The sequence below is a fragment of the Strix uralensis genome, chromosome 3, assembly GCF_047716275.1.
Source record: "Strix uralensis isolate ZFMK-TIS-50842 chromosome 3, bStrUra1, whole genome shotgun sequence".
NCBI lineage: Eukaryota > Metazoa > Chordata > Aves > Strigiformes > Strigidae > Strix > Strix uralensis.
Genome location: NC_133974.1, coordinates 35,766,076 through 35,781,252, shown reverse-complemented (window position 1 = coordinate 35,781,252; position 15,177 = coordinate 35,766,076). Strand labels below are relative to the sequence as shown.

Below are 15,177 nucleotides of genomic sequence, written 5' to 3'. Positions count from 1 at the left end.
TGTTTTTAAATAGGGTTTCACAGGAAAAGATGGTCCCACAGGTCCCAGAGGCCCACCAGGACCAGCGGTAAATATAATTTTGTCTTTGATATACTCTGAAATAAGAGACCTGAGCCAAGAGAGAGCCACACTGACATTTTCAGTTTCTGTCAAATATGAAATGGATCCTTTGGTTAATATCCTAAATAGATCTGGGAAATTCTCAGTAAAAGGTGAGCAGACAGCTATGTAAAGTATGTATTCACAAATGTTCATGAGTGGTTTTGAAACTGATTTCTGCCAGTGCAAATAAGGGAAGAACCAGTTTACCTGGTTCTTTAGCCATGATCTTTAAATGCATAGCCAGGCCTACTGAAACCAATTAGCTTATTACTTGTAGTCTGGTGAAAAATCCTGTTGTTAATACAAGTTTTTCTTGACAAGAGTATATGAGGACTAGTTTTTGCTTAAAAAGCTACTTCATTGTGATTGTGGGACCATGTTAGAAAAGGTGCTGGTTGTTAGAGAAAACATATTATGCTGGATCAGACAGCCCAAGATAGGCAAGTTGCTGCAGCTCCATGTTACCAGGTCCAACCAGTAGCCAGGTGGAAGATGTATTTCCAGTAGGCATACGTACACAGAGCACACATTTACACCACGTCTATTTATACAGACAGGAGTTGCTAGGGCAGGGTATTATTTGGGCTCCCCCTGCCACGCCCATGATTGTCTTATGCTCCTTTGTCGGTGTGCAGATGAGCTTTTATCACATAACCTAACACTGTTCTTTTATTTTTTCATATTTATCTACTATCACTAGAATTACTTTTATGGACTCCTTATTGTGGATTTTTAGATGGATCACAGAACTGCTAGATGAAGTTAGAAGGCCAACTATCTTGTACTGCTTTAGGAATCTGTCATTGATACTGATACCAAAAACATATAGACACTCTCTGCACCCTTAGATTCAGAAATGCCTGTTAAACTGCAATGTTATGTAAAAAGACACATTTCTATGAAGAAATAAACTATTTTTTCCAGAGGAAAGTTTTCAAGCCTGATATGTACCTAACAGAAAAAACCACAACTTATAGAAGCCATTTTCAGTATTGCTTTGCACTCAATACAATAACACATTTCTTATTCTTATTAGCATTTAGGCCATTGTGGATTTCTACAACTCACTTTACATGTCTTCTGCCATAGGGTGCCCCAGGAGTTCCAGGAGTTGCTGGCCCAAGTGGAAAACCAGGGAAGCCAGGAGATCGTGGGACACCAGTAAGATAATGATACAGTATCAAATTCTAAATTGCAGTCTGTTGATGAATATGAGACTTCTTGCTTTAAATACTTGTCTTGCACTTATGACGGTGGTTAATACGGTAGAGCTGACCTAAGACCGCAAGCCTTTTTTTCAAACTATTTTATTTTTACAGTATGCCATTTTGCTGAGTTTAATAGTTGGGGCTGGAAACTGTGGTCTCTGGTTTCCACTAGAAAGATCATAGGCTATTATGTGCCAAGACATATATTCCTACACTGCATAAGCATGAAGAACTAGGTCAGCAGAATGGCTGGAAAGTCTTTATATTTGTATATGTGCGTGTGTAGTAAAAAAGTGGTACACTGCTGAGGGTGGACAATCTTTGATAATATTACATAATCACTTCTGTTTTGCAAATGTTTTGTGTTTTTTACGATGTGATTTCAAAATTATTTGGGGGTTCTGTGGGTTCTATTCAAACCTTTAAAGTGCATCCTGAATAGGGAGAAAGAGCAGGAGGTGCTGCCTGCCACCAACAGTTTCAGAAGAAATTTGAATTGATTCATTTATAGGATTGCTGAGAAATTATGCTTGAGTCAGGAGTAGAGACAGCAATTGACATGAGAAGTCATTCATTACTTGTACTTAATGTCTGACAATCAGCCAGAATTTTCCATCCCACTTCAATGTCGTTGTGTATACGACAGTTGGGTAATTTGGAAGAATATATAGTAGGCTGGGCAGCTTCATGGTTATGAAGTGGAAGTTCCCAGGAGCACCTGGAAACTGGGTCATTTTCTCATGCACACTTTGAATTTAGTCTACATTTGCCAGCCTATAAATCCCATTTCTCCTTGCAGTAGAGGACATTGAGTGTCTTAGGAAATCACTGAAGCTTTCTTGCCTTTAGATGTACATTGCTAATGTGATATTCCTGCCAGGTTAGATGCTTGATAGGCATAGCCAGGGCACAAAGTGCTGTGGTTTGTTCACAAGTGAGCTTCAAACTACTAGATATATCCAAGTTTTCCTTCACCAGGGACACTGGATAGTTGACCCAGTTCAGCAGCAAAGATCTGCAGGTAAATAACATGCATGTAAGGAAATCTGGCTACAAGCCCAGTTTCAGTGCTTTTGCAAAGCAAGGCAGCCAACTCCTGTCCAAGCACCACGTGTAAGTTCTCCTACACTCTAATCTTAAGAGTTCCTATCAGTTAGAAATTTTTTTTCCAGTTATTGCACTTTCTTATAATGGGACACTGTGCATCATATTTACCATTTCTTATGTTTCTAGAACAGATCCCAGCGGGAATTCTGGCTTGCACCTTGCACAGATGTTTTATCAAACTCCTGGTGGACAGAATTTCAATGCTTTCCTTTGTGTCCAGTATTAGAATTGCCAAAGGTGCAGCCTGATGGCCAAATGCAACTTGCAGTGACATGAATCATAGTTCAGGCCTGCCTGAGTTTGTAACTTCCTGTCATGGAGAAAGATTATGAGGCTTCACATTGCCTATGGTAAATACAAGGAGTAAATAATTTTCGACCAAATCCTGCCATTTTTAATTCTACCTGAACAATCTGTATTGCTGGTACTATGCAGCACAAATCAGGTGAAAGAACCCTACAAGGCAAGGAACATTACACCCCTGACAAAAGATAGACAATTACATGCAAATTACGAGGAGCCTTGGTGTTGCAAAGACATTCACAGTGAATGTAGTCCATTGAAGCTCTTTCCTGATGTATTACCAATAATGTGCTAAGCTGAGGCAGACCACACCATGAATGTGTCTGTAAACATTTCTCTACCTCAGTGTGTACTTATACTACAACAAGTTGATACTTGAAGTGTTAACTGAACTTTCATGGAAATAGGAAATTTGACTTTTTTACTCTAAGACTTCCAAGAGAAACTTAGGTGTTTTTTCAGTGTAGTAGCAAAACAACAGAAAGATGAACAGTAAGAACACAAATGAGACAGTAATCTATTGAGAACTGAGCACTGGCTATCCTAGAGGAGACTAAAATATCTGTCCTCTGTCTATCTGGTCAAACAGAGAGCAAGAATTTGGTAGTAGTCCATACATATATCATAGAGCAACAACCAGCAAGGGTAAGAAAGAGTCATTAAGCTGGACGAGGATATTGGCTAAAGAAGAAATTGATATGTTTTCTGTGAATAAATGTAATGGGAAGTAGAAGATCTTGTACTATCAGATAAGAAAAGTTCCAGTACTGTTGTTTTATAGGTATGAGAATGAAAATGGTAATGGATGGGTAGGCAGACTTAATCATCTTGAGGTAGAGCTGTCTTGTTTATAAAACAGACTCTGTGACAACAGGGTCTGACTTTGTTGATCTACAAGGTCCCCAGGAAATAGTGCAAGGCATTTATGTTTTATATATAAGGTGCAATATATTAGACTGATGCCTCCAGGACCAAATAGAGTGTGAAAACCTTTAGAGAGTAATCCTGAGCACAATAAGGGAGATGTTTGTTGTGAGTTAAATGCAGTTTTTGAGCATCTTCCATTCTCTGCTGCCATGTATTTACTGATCTCCCATCCATCTATGCAGACGTCCTAGATGAAGTCTTAAAAGATGCTGCTTTGGGAGCAACGAACTGGTGATTCTTGTGGAGAGCAAACATTCTTTTGGGCAAAACAATTGAGCGCATTATCTTTTTAAGTAAAAATAGCAAAACTTCCTTTGTTTTGTCCTCCTTCAGCTGTAGAACTTTGCTGCAGCCCCAGCCTTCATCCCACAGCTCAGAAAAATCCCACATGCAGCATAAACTAGCTTTTCCTCACACTGACCCCAAGTGACTCCCTCATTGCAGGATACCAACAAAACAGAATGTCAGCAGCAGCTGCTGCTTCTCAAAATGCTGGCACGCAGCTGGCTAAATTGCACTTTTTTGTCTATTAAAAGAAAATAAACTGAAATTTAAGAAGAATATAACCAAGTGTGAGGAATATGCAAATAGCAACTCAGTAATTGCAGTTGTAATTATTTTTTGGAAATCATATTTCTAAAATATCCAGGTGGAAAATGAACTGTTCTTAACATAGCCAGTTAGCCTCTAATCTTCAAATTTTAAAATTAGTTCAGAATAGCCTGTAGATTTCCAACCATAAGGCTGAATCAGTGTATCTTCTCAAGGTCACAAATTGAAGAATGAGGCTTATTTGATTTCAATGAATTGTAAAATTGACTGTGTATTGGTTATAATTAAGGAATGGCCTTAGCATTTTTCTAGCTGGGCACCTTTGTTGGCAATACTTTGGACAGATGTTGTGCTTTTGTTACCAGAGCACTTTCCTGTCTTACCAACATGGCTTGTGGCTGAAGACAGCCTGAAGAATCTTTCTGACCAGTCAGCAAAAATATTTCAAGAAACAATATATAGGATTTAAACATTTTAAGTTTTCTGCATTTTTTTCTCTTCTGTGTATAGTTCTGGTGTGTGAATCCTCTAGCAAGTGAATTCATTGGAACATGGCATTTTAAGTAATTATTAGAATATTGCTGGTATAGTAGACGAGAAGTCTGATTTCTAATGCTTGCACTTACCTAGTGAATAAACAAGATGTACTGCATGAATTGCTTCTGGTTGAAACAACACAGAAAGGATAATACAATGAGCAAATATTATAAATATGTACTCAGCAGATAATTTCAAATGAATATGCTTTCAGAAATAGCAAAACTTGCCGAGTTTCAAACAGAAAGAGAAGCACCAAATAATTTGTTAATATTTTTTTTCCCCAGATGTTCATGTTAGACTAGTGCAAGTGAAAAATCTGCATTTCTATTCAATGGATATTTTAGATACATGTGATAGTTTATGACTGAGATGTTAATGTGTGTTGAATTGAGAGTCAAATTGCATCTCTTTTAGAGTTTCAGAACATCAGCAGTTACCACAGTGTTAATTATTAGAGAATGACAGATAGAAATGTCATATTTTCCTGATGATTTTTATTGTTAGTTTATTTCTGTTCTTATGGCATGTACAAGTCCATGGTCTGTTTCAGCATATGGCTGTCCTAAGCTAAAACTAAAAGACAGACCTTTTCCCTGAGGACTTCACTGAGTAAGAAAAGATATAGATGAAAGACTGAAGGACAGAAGGGAAAGAATATTTATCAGTTTGATGGGTATACTGTGTACATATTAATAACTGTCTCATTGGTGGCATAATTTATTCCAGTGGCACATTTATGGTGTTACCATTCTAAATCTTTCATTTGAGTCTGTACAATTAATTTTGCGTGAATGATCTGTTATGCATGATGCAAATGTACTGTATGCCAGCTACTTAACTCAATGATGGATGAACTGCCTCGTATTTTCTGCAGCATGTCATGGGGTTGATGTACGCAACACTGCTGCAGAGAAGCTCAGATACCATACTAAGTTAATACCCTGACATATCCCATGGAAATTTGTTTGCCCAAAACCTTGATAGAAGTCTAAGAAACAGTGCCACCGCATTCAAATTGTATCTGCTGTGACCTCAGTGGAATGGTTTGTTGTCTTGTGTTGTTGAAATTAATTGTGGCTACTGTAGGAATGTTATGAAAAACAGCTGCAGCCCACACTTAGTCCTTGCTTTGTTAATGGTGATAAACAGGCTCCTTAAAGAAATACAACGATGTAAAAAGCAATAATACTTAGGATGTATGTGTAACTACGTGGAGAGCCGTGCAGAGCAGCAGATGATCACACTGGTTTTCACTTTTGAAATATGCCTTATGTTCAAATAGTAATTTAGGCTACAACTGAAAATCTATTTGAACTCATGCTAGCCCCTTTTTGTTTAGCTGACAAAGCTGCTGTGCTCTTTGGACACATTCTGGCAGGTGAATTTACAATAGATTATTTAGGACTCAGGTGTGGCCTAACTGCATCCACTAATTACACCTGTAAAACTCACAGTGGCCTCTTCAGGAGCCATAGTTTTGGTCAAAGTTTTGTTTGTAATGCCATTGAATTTGGCACACATGTGGCATTTTCATAGTGAGTACTCAAGAGCATTGGAAGGGCTATTCATGATGGCTTCCTAAGCAAGTATTGCAGTAAATGAAGGTTTCTTTAGTATTTTGATGTCAAAATAGAAAGAATAGTTTTAAGACACTTCACAGATTTTTAGATTTTTCAAAGGTGACCTAGTGACTAAACCAAATGACTGAATCTAATTTTCTACTTACTTTAAATGGGTCTGCAAGTTTTACTGTGGCCAAAATCATGTCAAATAGACCAAAGCAAGTTATAAACATTCTTCTGAGATTATTGCTGTCTGTTTTGAAAATCTTTAAAAATCCATCATACTAAGCATTGAAATTACATTTTCTTTGGAAAGTATGGTTCGCTCTCTTGATGCTTTTCTTTACTAACAGTGGAATGCAAACATAAAGCTAAAATCTTAAAATGTTGTGCGGGAGGTGCACACACACAATTTTGTTTGTGGAGTAGATTGTGTGAGCATATCTCCAGTTCAGAATCTAAAAATATATTTACAGTATTCCTGATGTTCTTCCAGCCATAGAGACATACATATATAAAAATTAGAATCAGTCCTTCTGGTTGCCTTCTTACATAGTATTCTTGAAAACCAAAAAACCCACAACAACCACTGGAGTATTCAAAGGCAAATGGAAATTGAGGTTAGGCAAATGGAAATTGAGGTTAGGCAAAAGTTATCTCTTGGCAAATGTCAATGGTTATAAAGCAGCTCAACCTAAGACTTCTATGAGACTACTGTAAGATTAGAAATGGTTGAGAATTAGCGGGGAAGCTGTCATTAAAAATAAAATAAGCACTTAATGGCATCTCTCTCCATCTTATGTGTCATCTCTGCATAGCGCTTTTTTGCTTAACACAGGGTCTGTTTCTTGTGGGTTCAAGGAGACAGCTACTCTTCCTAGACATGTTTTATTCTTCCTAGCTTACCTTTTTTAATGATGAGTTGGCTTAAGACTTAAAATTAAACAGTCATATATAACTTATACAAGACCATTCACCATTTAAAGAAATGTGATGCTAGAAATTCAACTTTCAAACTGTCAGTGTAGTCCCAGTGTCAGAATATGTCAGTTTCTTTGGCCCTAGTTTGCATTTTTCCTTCAGATCTTTTTCTTCTGCATCTGTTAGTGTGTTTGATCATACACAAAAGATCGTTGCTTGTCCAGTCTTTTCTGGCACCCGCTTTAGGATGTTTGAAATGCATAGTTCAAGGAGGACCAGGTCTGTCTTCCTGAAGGAGTCAAAATGTTTTCTAGAATTGTATGTCTCAAACCTATAGGTGGGATGGAATAACATAATCCTTCCAGTTGTTTTATTTTTACTGTATTTATTTTAGGGTGCACCTGGAATGAAGGGAGAAAAAGGTGACAGAGTAAGTCTGCTTTGAAGTCCGTTTTTCTCAGCTTTTTAAATTAAACACTATGTCTTTAAAAGCACAGACACTTGCTAATAAAACACTTGTTTTGGTTTTGCTCATTTAGGGTGACATTGCTTCTCAGAACATGATGCGAGCAGTTGCAAGACAAGTTTGTGAGCAGCTGATAAATGGTAAACAGTGTTGCTTGCTTTGTTTGTCACACTAATAATTTGCTACTTTGTTTGATAAAAGAGAAAACAGTAGTTTAAATTTAAGATGAGGGATACTAGCCACAGAGCATAGTGAGAGCTTGAGTGATCTGATAGCTGTTCAATGCCAATGATTTGGTGAAAAAATATGTTGCACTAAATCTTTGCCAGATCATTGGCTAGCTTGATCATGAACTAATCTATGACCTTTGGAGATACACATGCAAATCTAATGCTCTATACAAGGAAGGTGATTTTCCTTTTGTCGGTCTGGTCCACAATTACTTCATCTTTGTCATAAAATCAGTATTCATTTTCTCATTAAACATGTATTATCTTTAGGAGGAGGGAATTGGTGAGAAAAAAGATGCTCAATGCAGGTACTTTGCTAGGAGGGAAAGACAGATGAGTGTTGGGTAAATACTGTGCACAGAATCATTCGTACTATGCAAGTAAAAATGAAATTTATTTGGAGAAGGACTCCAAATTGAATTTCAATCCTCTGCTGCCACAGAGTGCAGCTTGGCAGCCTATGAAAATGTTCTCTGCAGAGGCTTTCTCTCTGTCCCTGAGGCAGTGCTTTTGCCATCAGTAGACCTGCCAAGGAGGACAGAAACAAATATGCCCAGAAATTGTTCTTAATATTCTTTCTATAACAAGGGTAAGCACTGACTGAGGTAAACAGATATACCTTTTGTATCATTAAGAGTGCTTGTGTACAGAGAGGAGGACAGTATGTCCTTTAAAATGTCTGTGGTGGCTGCTATTTAAAACGTGTCTATAAGTTAGCCATTGAAGAGGAAAGAAAGTATGTTCATCAGTGTATTAGGCTTATGAATAAGGATGTGTTGTCTGAGATCTTTTATCATCTCTTTTTTGAACATCCCTGCTTTATGTTTTTAATGTTCAGCTCATCTCTTCAGGGTTATGCTAGGACTGGCACATTACACTAATCAGGTAGGGCTAGATGTGGCCGCCCATTAAGGGCTCCTTTCTGCATAGTTTCACAGTGCTGTTGCTTTTTTTCAGACAACTTGCTTTGGAAATGAAATTTGCCCATATGCTGAAGGTGTATAGGTACACGCCTATACATCCTACAGGCTTAAGAAAGTGACTTCATAGACTGTGCTGCTACCTCTACACATGAATAATTTATACTCTGTTTGTGGTAGCTTCAGAGCTGAAAGTGCATAGAAATGTGATACTCCACTTCTAGAAGTATAACAAGTCCTTTCTGTTCTTCAGAGTAAAAACAACCTCTATTTAGAACTCCGAGAGTAAGAGTATTGTAAAGAAATGCTTATTTTGTGACTTTAATTGCTTTAAAATTTATTTTTATTAATGTTATTGGCTTCCAGAATTCCCCTTACCTTTCTTCCTCCTTTCCTTCTCCATTTATGTTCAGCCTTCTTATCAGACATTCATCTTAAGTCTTCGTAATTCATCTGTACTAGTTCACCACTGCTTTATTGAATGGGAACAAGGATAGGATTTAATGAAGAGAGATAATTTGTTATTCCTTCCCACTCTCATAAAAGACTTTCACTCATTTCACATGGTGTATTGAACCATTTTTCTTTCCTTTTGAAGGTCAAATGAGCCGGTTCAATCAAATGCTGAATCAAATCCCGAATGATTATTATTCAAACCGTAACCAGCCAGGGCCACCAGGCCCACCTGGTCCCCCAGGAGCTGCTGGGACAAGAGGAGAGCCTGGACCTGGAGGAAGACCAGGATTCCCAGGACCTCCTGGGGTCCAAGGACCACCTGGTGAAAGAGGTGAGTAAATTCCAAGGCAGCTGTGTATTTCACAGTGGACATAGTGCAGAGGCTGCCAGAGGAGCAGTCTGATCCCTTTACCATGTCAGACTAGGAAGCCCACACCTAGCAGTAGCCTGTTAGGTCAGTTGGATTGCTTGAGGGACACTGATGTTCTGGAGGACAAGATTAATTACATCATTGCTTTCATTTGTCTCTCCCTTGCTCATGTTTCATGAAACACAAGTTGGTCTAACATTTTGACTGCTTTCCATTTGGGCTTCCACCGGATATCTTAGGACAGTGAATGTTCTCAGAACTCTTCTGGCACTAAACAGCTACATCTTGAAAGGTTGTTTGGAGTAACACAACTCTTTGCAGAACAGAGCTCTGATTAAGAGAGAAAATGAGTCATGACCAAGAATAAAAAGTAGGAGTTGAAAGAATTAGGTCTACATCCTTGGTTCTTTGTGGTACTTTGAAGGAAGGAAGCAACTCTGAACTGAGTTTGAGCATATTGGTAAACCTATTTTGTGGCCACCTTGGATCAGTTCTGTACTATTTTGTGGCCTTTGCTTATTCCAGCTACTCTAATCTAGCATAGACGCAGTGCTGTGTTTTCTAGCATATATTTTAGTATAGTCTTTAAAAAAGGCTAGAAAAAATAAATTTCTGAATTTTGCTGTTTCTTAAACTTATATTATCATAATTGTTTCTGAGAAAATTTAAAGCAGCCTTTATAGCAGATGTATGCAAGCCTGAAAATACCTTCCTATTTGTAGTTTAAAATAATAAGGTTCTGTGGTGTTTTAAGTATCTCAAAGATTTTTCTATGTCTGAGAAAGTTTATTCACTAAATTACCTCTGCACCCTACTTTATTTTTAGGTTAGTATATTTATATCCAAATTACTTTCCGAAATGCACATTTTGATGTCTGTACAAATAAGGTTTGACCAGCATTGTTACATTAAATAATGGGAATTAAATATTAATATCAATGAGGGAGCATGAAGAATATTTGTTGATGTGGTTTCCTTTGTTTTTTATTGTTTGGGTTTTTTTTGTTTGTTTGTTTGTTTGTTTTAATTCTGTAGGAATGCCTGGAGAGAAAGGTGAAAGAGGGACTGGATCTCAAGGACCACGAGGTTTGCCAGGACCACCTGGTAAATATTTCTTGTTTTATCAGATTATAGAAAAGTGAGAGAAAAAGACAACATTTCTTCATAGGGAACTAGACTACATATGGTGAATGAGCATGCTTTACTCTGTCCACTTCGTTTTTTGGACTTATATTAGAGTTTACTGGAAACCTCTACAAAAAAGGGAAATTTAGAAAGATATTTGAATGTGGCTAATAGGTATTTATCTTTATCTTGTAATTTACTCATCTGACATGCTTGCTGGAGTGAAAATGTGTTTCATGAAAATACATTTTCCAAATATTTGATGGATATTTTCAGTAAGTGTTATCAGATGATACTTTTGTAGTATCTAGTTCCATTTTTCACTTGTGATTACAGAACTACAAATTGTCCCTGGAATACAAAATACTCCCACAAGCAGAGTTTCCAGATGATAGAGTCAGATGATTTGACCATTGGTTTTGGTCTTTGTATCATGCGATTTTGTTCACTGATGCTTTGGCAGAAATTAGCTACATCATTTGTTTCTGCTTGTAGTTTACTAAGCTAAACACGGGTTTTCATTACAGGACACATAAGATGCTTGCAGCAAATTGTAGCCCCAGTTACTCAAAGCTTTACTTTTCTGCTAACCATAGTAAGAATGGTTCCAAAAAAAACATTACCTCATCTATCCTGGGGCTACAGGGTAGCAGAATTAATGTACTCCTATATTTTAATTGAAATCCAGTGTGCTTGTCTAATCTAATAGTTTCCCTTGAGATCTTCGTATCTTACACAGAGGGGAAATAAACCAGAGAATTCATTGATGTTTCTTACTTGGCTCAAGCCTTACTAAATCAGTTTCTGTGAATAAATCCTTAAATAAGCCACACAGAGGGAAGCCACTAGTGATGAGTCACATTTCTAGTTTTCTTTTGTTTCTCTTTCTGTTGACCCCCATATAGCAACAAAGTGCAAGTGTTTTCTCACCAAAGACATAGCCTAGTCTGTGTAGTCTAGACAGCAGTAATGTTAGCTGTTTTATCAAGCTAGCTCTTAAAGAAAACAACATCCCAACCTTCCAATTCTAAAATTAGGTCCACAAGGAGAATCTAGAACTGGTCCACCAGGCTCCACAGGATCACGAGGACCACCGGGACCACCAGGTCGTCCTGGAAATGCGGGTATTCGAGGTCCCCCAGGGCCACCAGGATATTGTGATTCATCCCAGTGTGCTAGCATCCCTTACAATGGCCAAGGATTCCCAGGTAGGTTATGAACAACTTAACTTGCCTTAAATAGCCTTCATAGATGTGACTGTATATATTGAGCTGCTTTACATGAGACAGTGCTGCTAGCCTGGACATACTGAATCAGGAGGAAATAGTTGCAATGAGCAGGCCTGCCTCATTGTAACGTGCAGGTATATGGGCAGTCATTTGGACTTTGATGCAGATTTACTTGATGTCATGTGTGGTTTGCTTTAAATAGGAAGTAGTAACTAAATATTTTAGTCTTTTTTTTTTTTTATTTTTTAAACATAGATGGTTAGTAGTTGACAATGTTGCTCATAGGATTTAAGTGACCGTTTTCTTCTTCTTCTTTTTTCCCCTCCATTCCCACCCCTTCCAATCGTCTTCAGAACAAGGTTGAATTCTCCATGTTTCTCTTGAAAAATAAAAAGAATGCTGTGGTTGGCAATTTCCGTGTGTCTCTTTTTGAGCAATGTTAGGATTATTTATAAAAAATTGATACCTGAAATAAAAATTTTCCACAAAGGAAATCCATTTGGCGATACAGTGCAAACAACTGAAAAACACCACTGTCCTACAATTTCTACCAAGTTAAACACCATGGAGTCTCTGATTAGCCCTGGGTCATATCAGCCTTCCACTCTGTGATGTAGCTCGAACAGTAGTCTGCTTCTGGAATCAAAATAAAGGGTCACAGCGGCCACCAATTTCTGACTGGAAAGATTCTAATATATTTTAACATGGGGATCCTGCAGGACCACAGTATTGTTAACAAATTAATGTGTATGCATTGCAACATCTCAAAATTAGTGTATGTGATACTACTATTGGATATGGTTTGCTGTTAGTGTATGTGCATGTACCCATGAAAAGAAAAAAAAAAGAAAAGATATATATATATATATGTACACACTTGCAGACTCAGTGCTGCTGGTTAAAGAGCCACGTGGTTGTGCAGATCTCACACAAAATTTTATTTAAATGAAAAATAAATAAAATTGTACCTGTGATTCAGCAGTGTTCTTCTTTCTAGTAAGCAGCTATGTATACATATATAAATATATGCCTATGACTTAACTGTTATGTATTTAGTTGGATGAAAGTATGTTTTTGCACATCAGATGGACTTTTTAAAAGACTAACATCATCTTTGACCTGTTTCAGGTTTCGGCTAACACATTTTCTAAGTCGCCAGTGCTGCTTACAGTTTGAATACATGAAAATCCTGTTTCTGAGATGTTTGCGCACGTGCTTATTAGAAAATGAGTCCGTATGGATATTTCACCACGGATATGGTTTTTGAACCATGTTGGCCTCATAGAATGGGGAGATTCTTTTTACTAACACAATTCGTGAATGAGATTCAAAGGACAGTGATGTCAATTCATTAAAGCCTGTTGCATTTCAATAATAAAATAGACAGTCTTTCTTTTTTTAAAAAAGACCCAGACGATCAAAAGCCTCACTGGTGAAGGAGGCTTATAAAACTACTAACCAGCAAAGGTAATGCCATTAGAAGAGACAGATTTAACCTGGTAAATGAGAAATGACTTATGTAAATAGTAAACTAATTGTGGCTTGTAAATGATTTGTATGGGACCGTATCCACTAAAATCTGTTAACAACTCTATGAGATGCTTTTGCATAAAAGCCTGCTGCTGCTTGCTATATGCCGAAATAACATCTTTGACAACTTATGAAACCTACCTGTCTGTTGCTTGTTACCCACATGTCTGAATCTGGGCATGTGCCTTTTTTTATATGTAATCTTGTTGGATTCTGTATCTGCAGTTATAAATACCAAAGTTTTATAATTATTTTTCTTCTGTTTTGCTGTAGTTTTTGGTGTTCCTGAAGCACCAGCTGTAACTCGGTTTGTTACGAGGAACAGCACGAGAAAATGACATGTACTGTATATTGCCGCTGGTGATAGTTATGTCTACACTTACCTTCCCATTCTCAGAGAAAATTAGTATATGCCAGACCCTCCTGTTCGTTTTACCTGTTCCATGTCTTCTACTAATTGCGCAGTTTAAAATAAAGTCCAGTGATTGGATTTACTGAAGTAGTTGTAAAATAATAGATTTATTTGATTTGCTTTGTTTTGTTTTTGTGGGTTTTTTTCTTTTTTTTTTTTTTAGTTTTACAATAATTGGTTCCTTGCATAATTTAAGACTCTTTCTGCAATGTTTTGTGTGTTATAAATACAAAGCCTTTCAAAATTAATTTTTTTTATTATTTTACTGCCAAAAAGTATTCATGAACAAAACTGAAAAATATCCCCAGTGAACTATTAATTTATATATATTTATTTTATGGAAATAAGATTGGACTAACACTACGTAGACAAACTAACTTTCATTGTATTTGTGGATTCAAAGACATGCGATAATTATTATGTTCAATCGGACAACTATTTTCAACCAGAACCATACGTGCCTGAAAGTGGACCCTATCAACCTGAAGGTGAACCCTTTATAGTACCTATGGAGTCAGAAAGGAGAGAGGACGAGTATGAGGACTATGGAGTTGAAATGCATTCACCAGAATACCCTGAGCACATGCGCTGGAAAAGATCACTGTCAAGAAAAGCAAAAACAAAACCATAAAAGATCTGTATCTTGTTTTGGTTTTTTTGGTTGGTGGTTTTTGTTTTTGCTATACTTGCATTTGCAGATACACACAGGGAGAGTGCATAGTTTCATTTGCAATATAGCTTTCTGGTCTTTTCATATCAGACACACCCCTGTTTTGTATCTTGCTGATGTGGGGATAGCAATGTGTGTACCTTAGAGACTTCATGTTGCTCTGAAAATGCTTGTAAAATACTTTTGCTTATAGTGGCTGCATACAGGTTAATATGTGCATTCAGTTATCCCAGTTCTGCCTTTTCATTAAAATAATGTAAAAACAAATAAATAAAAAAAAGAAAACCAAAAAACCAAAACAAAAATAACCACAGAGCTGCTGCAAATTTCCTAAGGACTGTCTGCTTTAGCTCTACATTTTTCTTCTTTTTTCAAATGCATGCTTTCAGTTCAGTTAGATCACAGGTCTGCATTATCTAGTTAAAAAGAGACAAAAAATTCCCTCTCCTTTCAATATCATTGTCATTTTCTTCTATTTTTAGTTACAATTTGCAGAGCATATACTGCTCTTATACATCTCCTTTAAACACCACAAACATTAAGTAGC

The 15,177-nt window shown here is 37.1% G+C and overlaps 1 protein-coding gene across 1 annotated transcript in view; it reads left to right on the top strand.

Moving 5' to 3' along the window:
* Nucleotides 1-14,047, top strand: part of COL12A1 (collagen type XII alpha 1 chain) — a 106,996-nt gene extending 92,949 nt beyond the window's left edge. The window contains exons 59-66 of the mRNA XM_074861888.1: nt 14-67; nt 1,192-1,263; nt 7,617-7,652; nt 7,762-7,828; nt 9,437-9,625; nt 10,700-10,768; nt 11,827-11,997; nt 13,147-14,047. Coding sequence (XP_074717989.1) covers nt 14-67; nt 1,192-1,263; nt 7,617-7,652; nt 7,762-7,828; nt 9,437-9,625; nt 10,700-10,768; nt 11,827-11,997; nt 13,147-13,157 — 669 coding nt within the window. The 3' untranslated portion in view covers nt 13,158-14,047. The remainder of the gene's footprint in view (nt 1-13; nt 68-1,191; nt 1,264-7,616; nt 7,653-7,761; nt 7,829-9,436; nt 9,626-10,699; nt 10,769-11,826; nt 11,998-13,146) is intronic.
* The last annotated feature ends 1,130 nt before the right edge of the window (nt 14,048-15,177 follow it).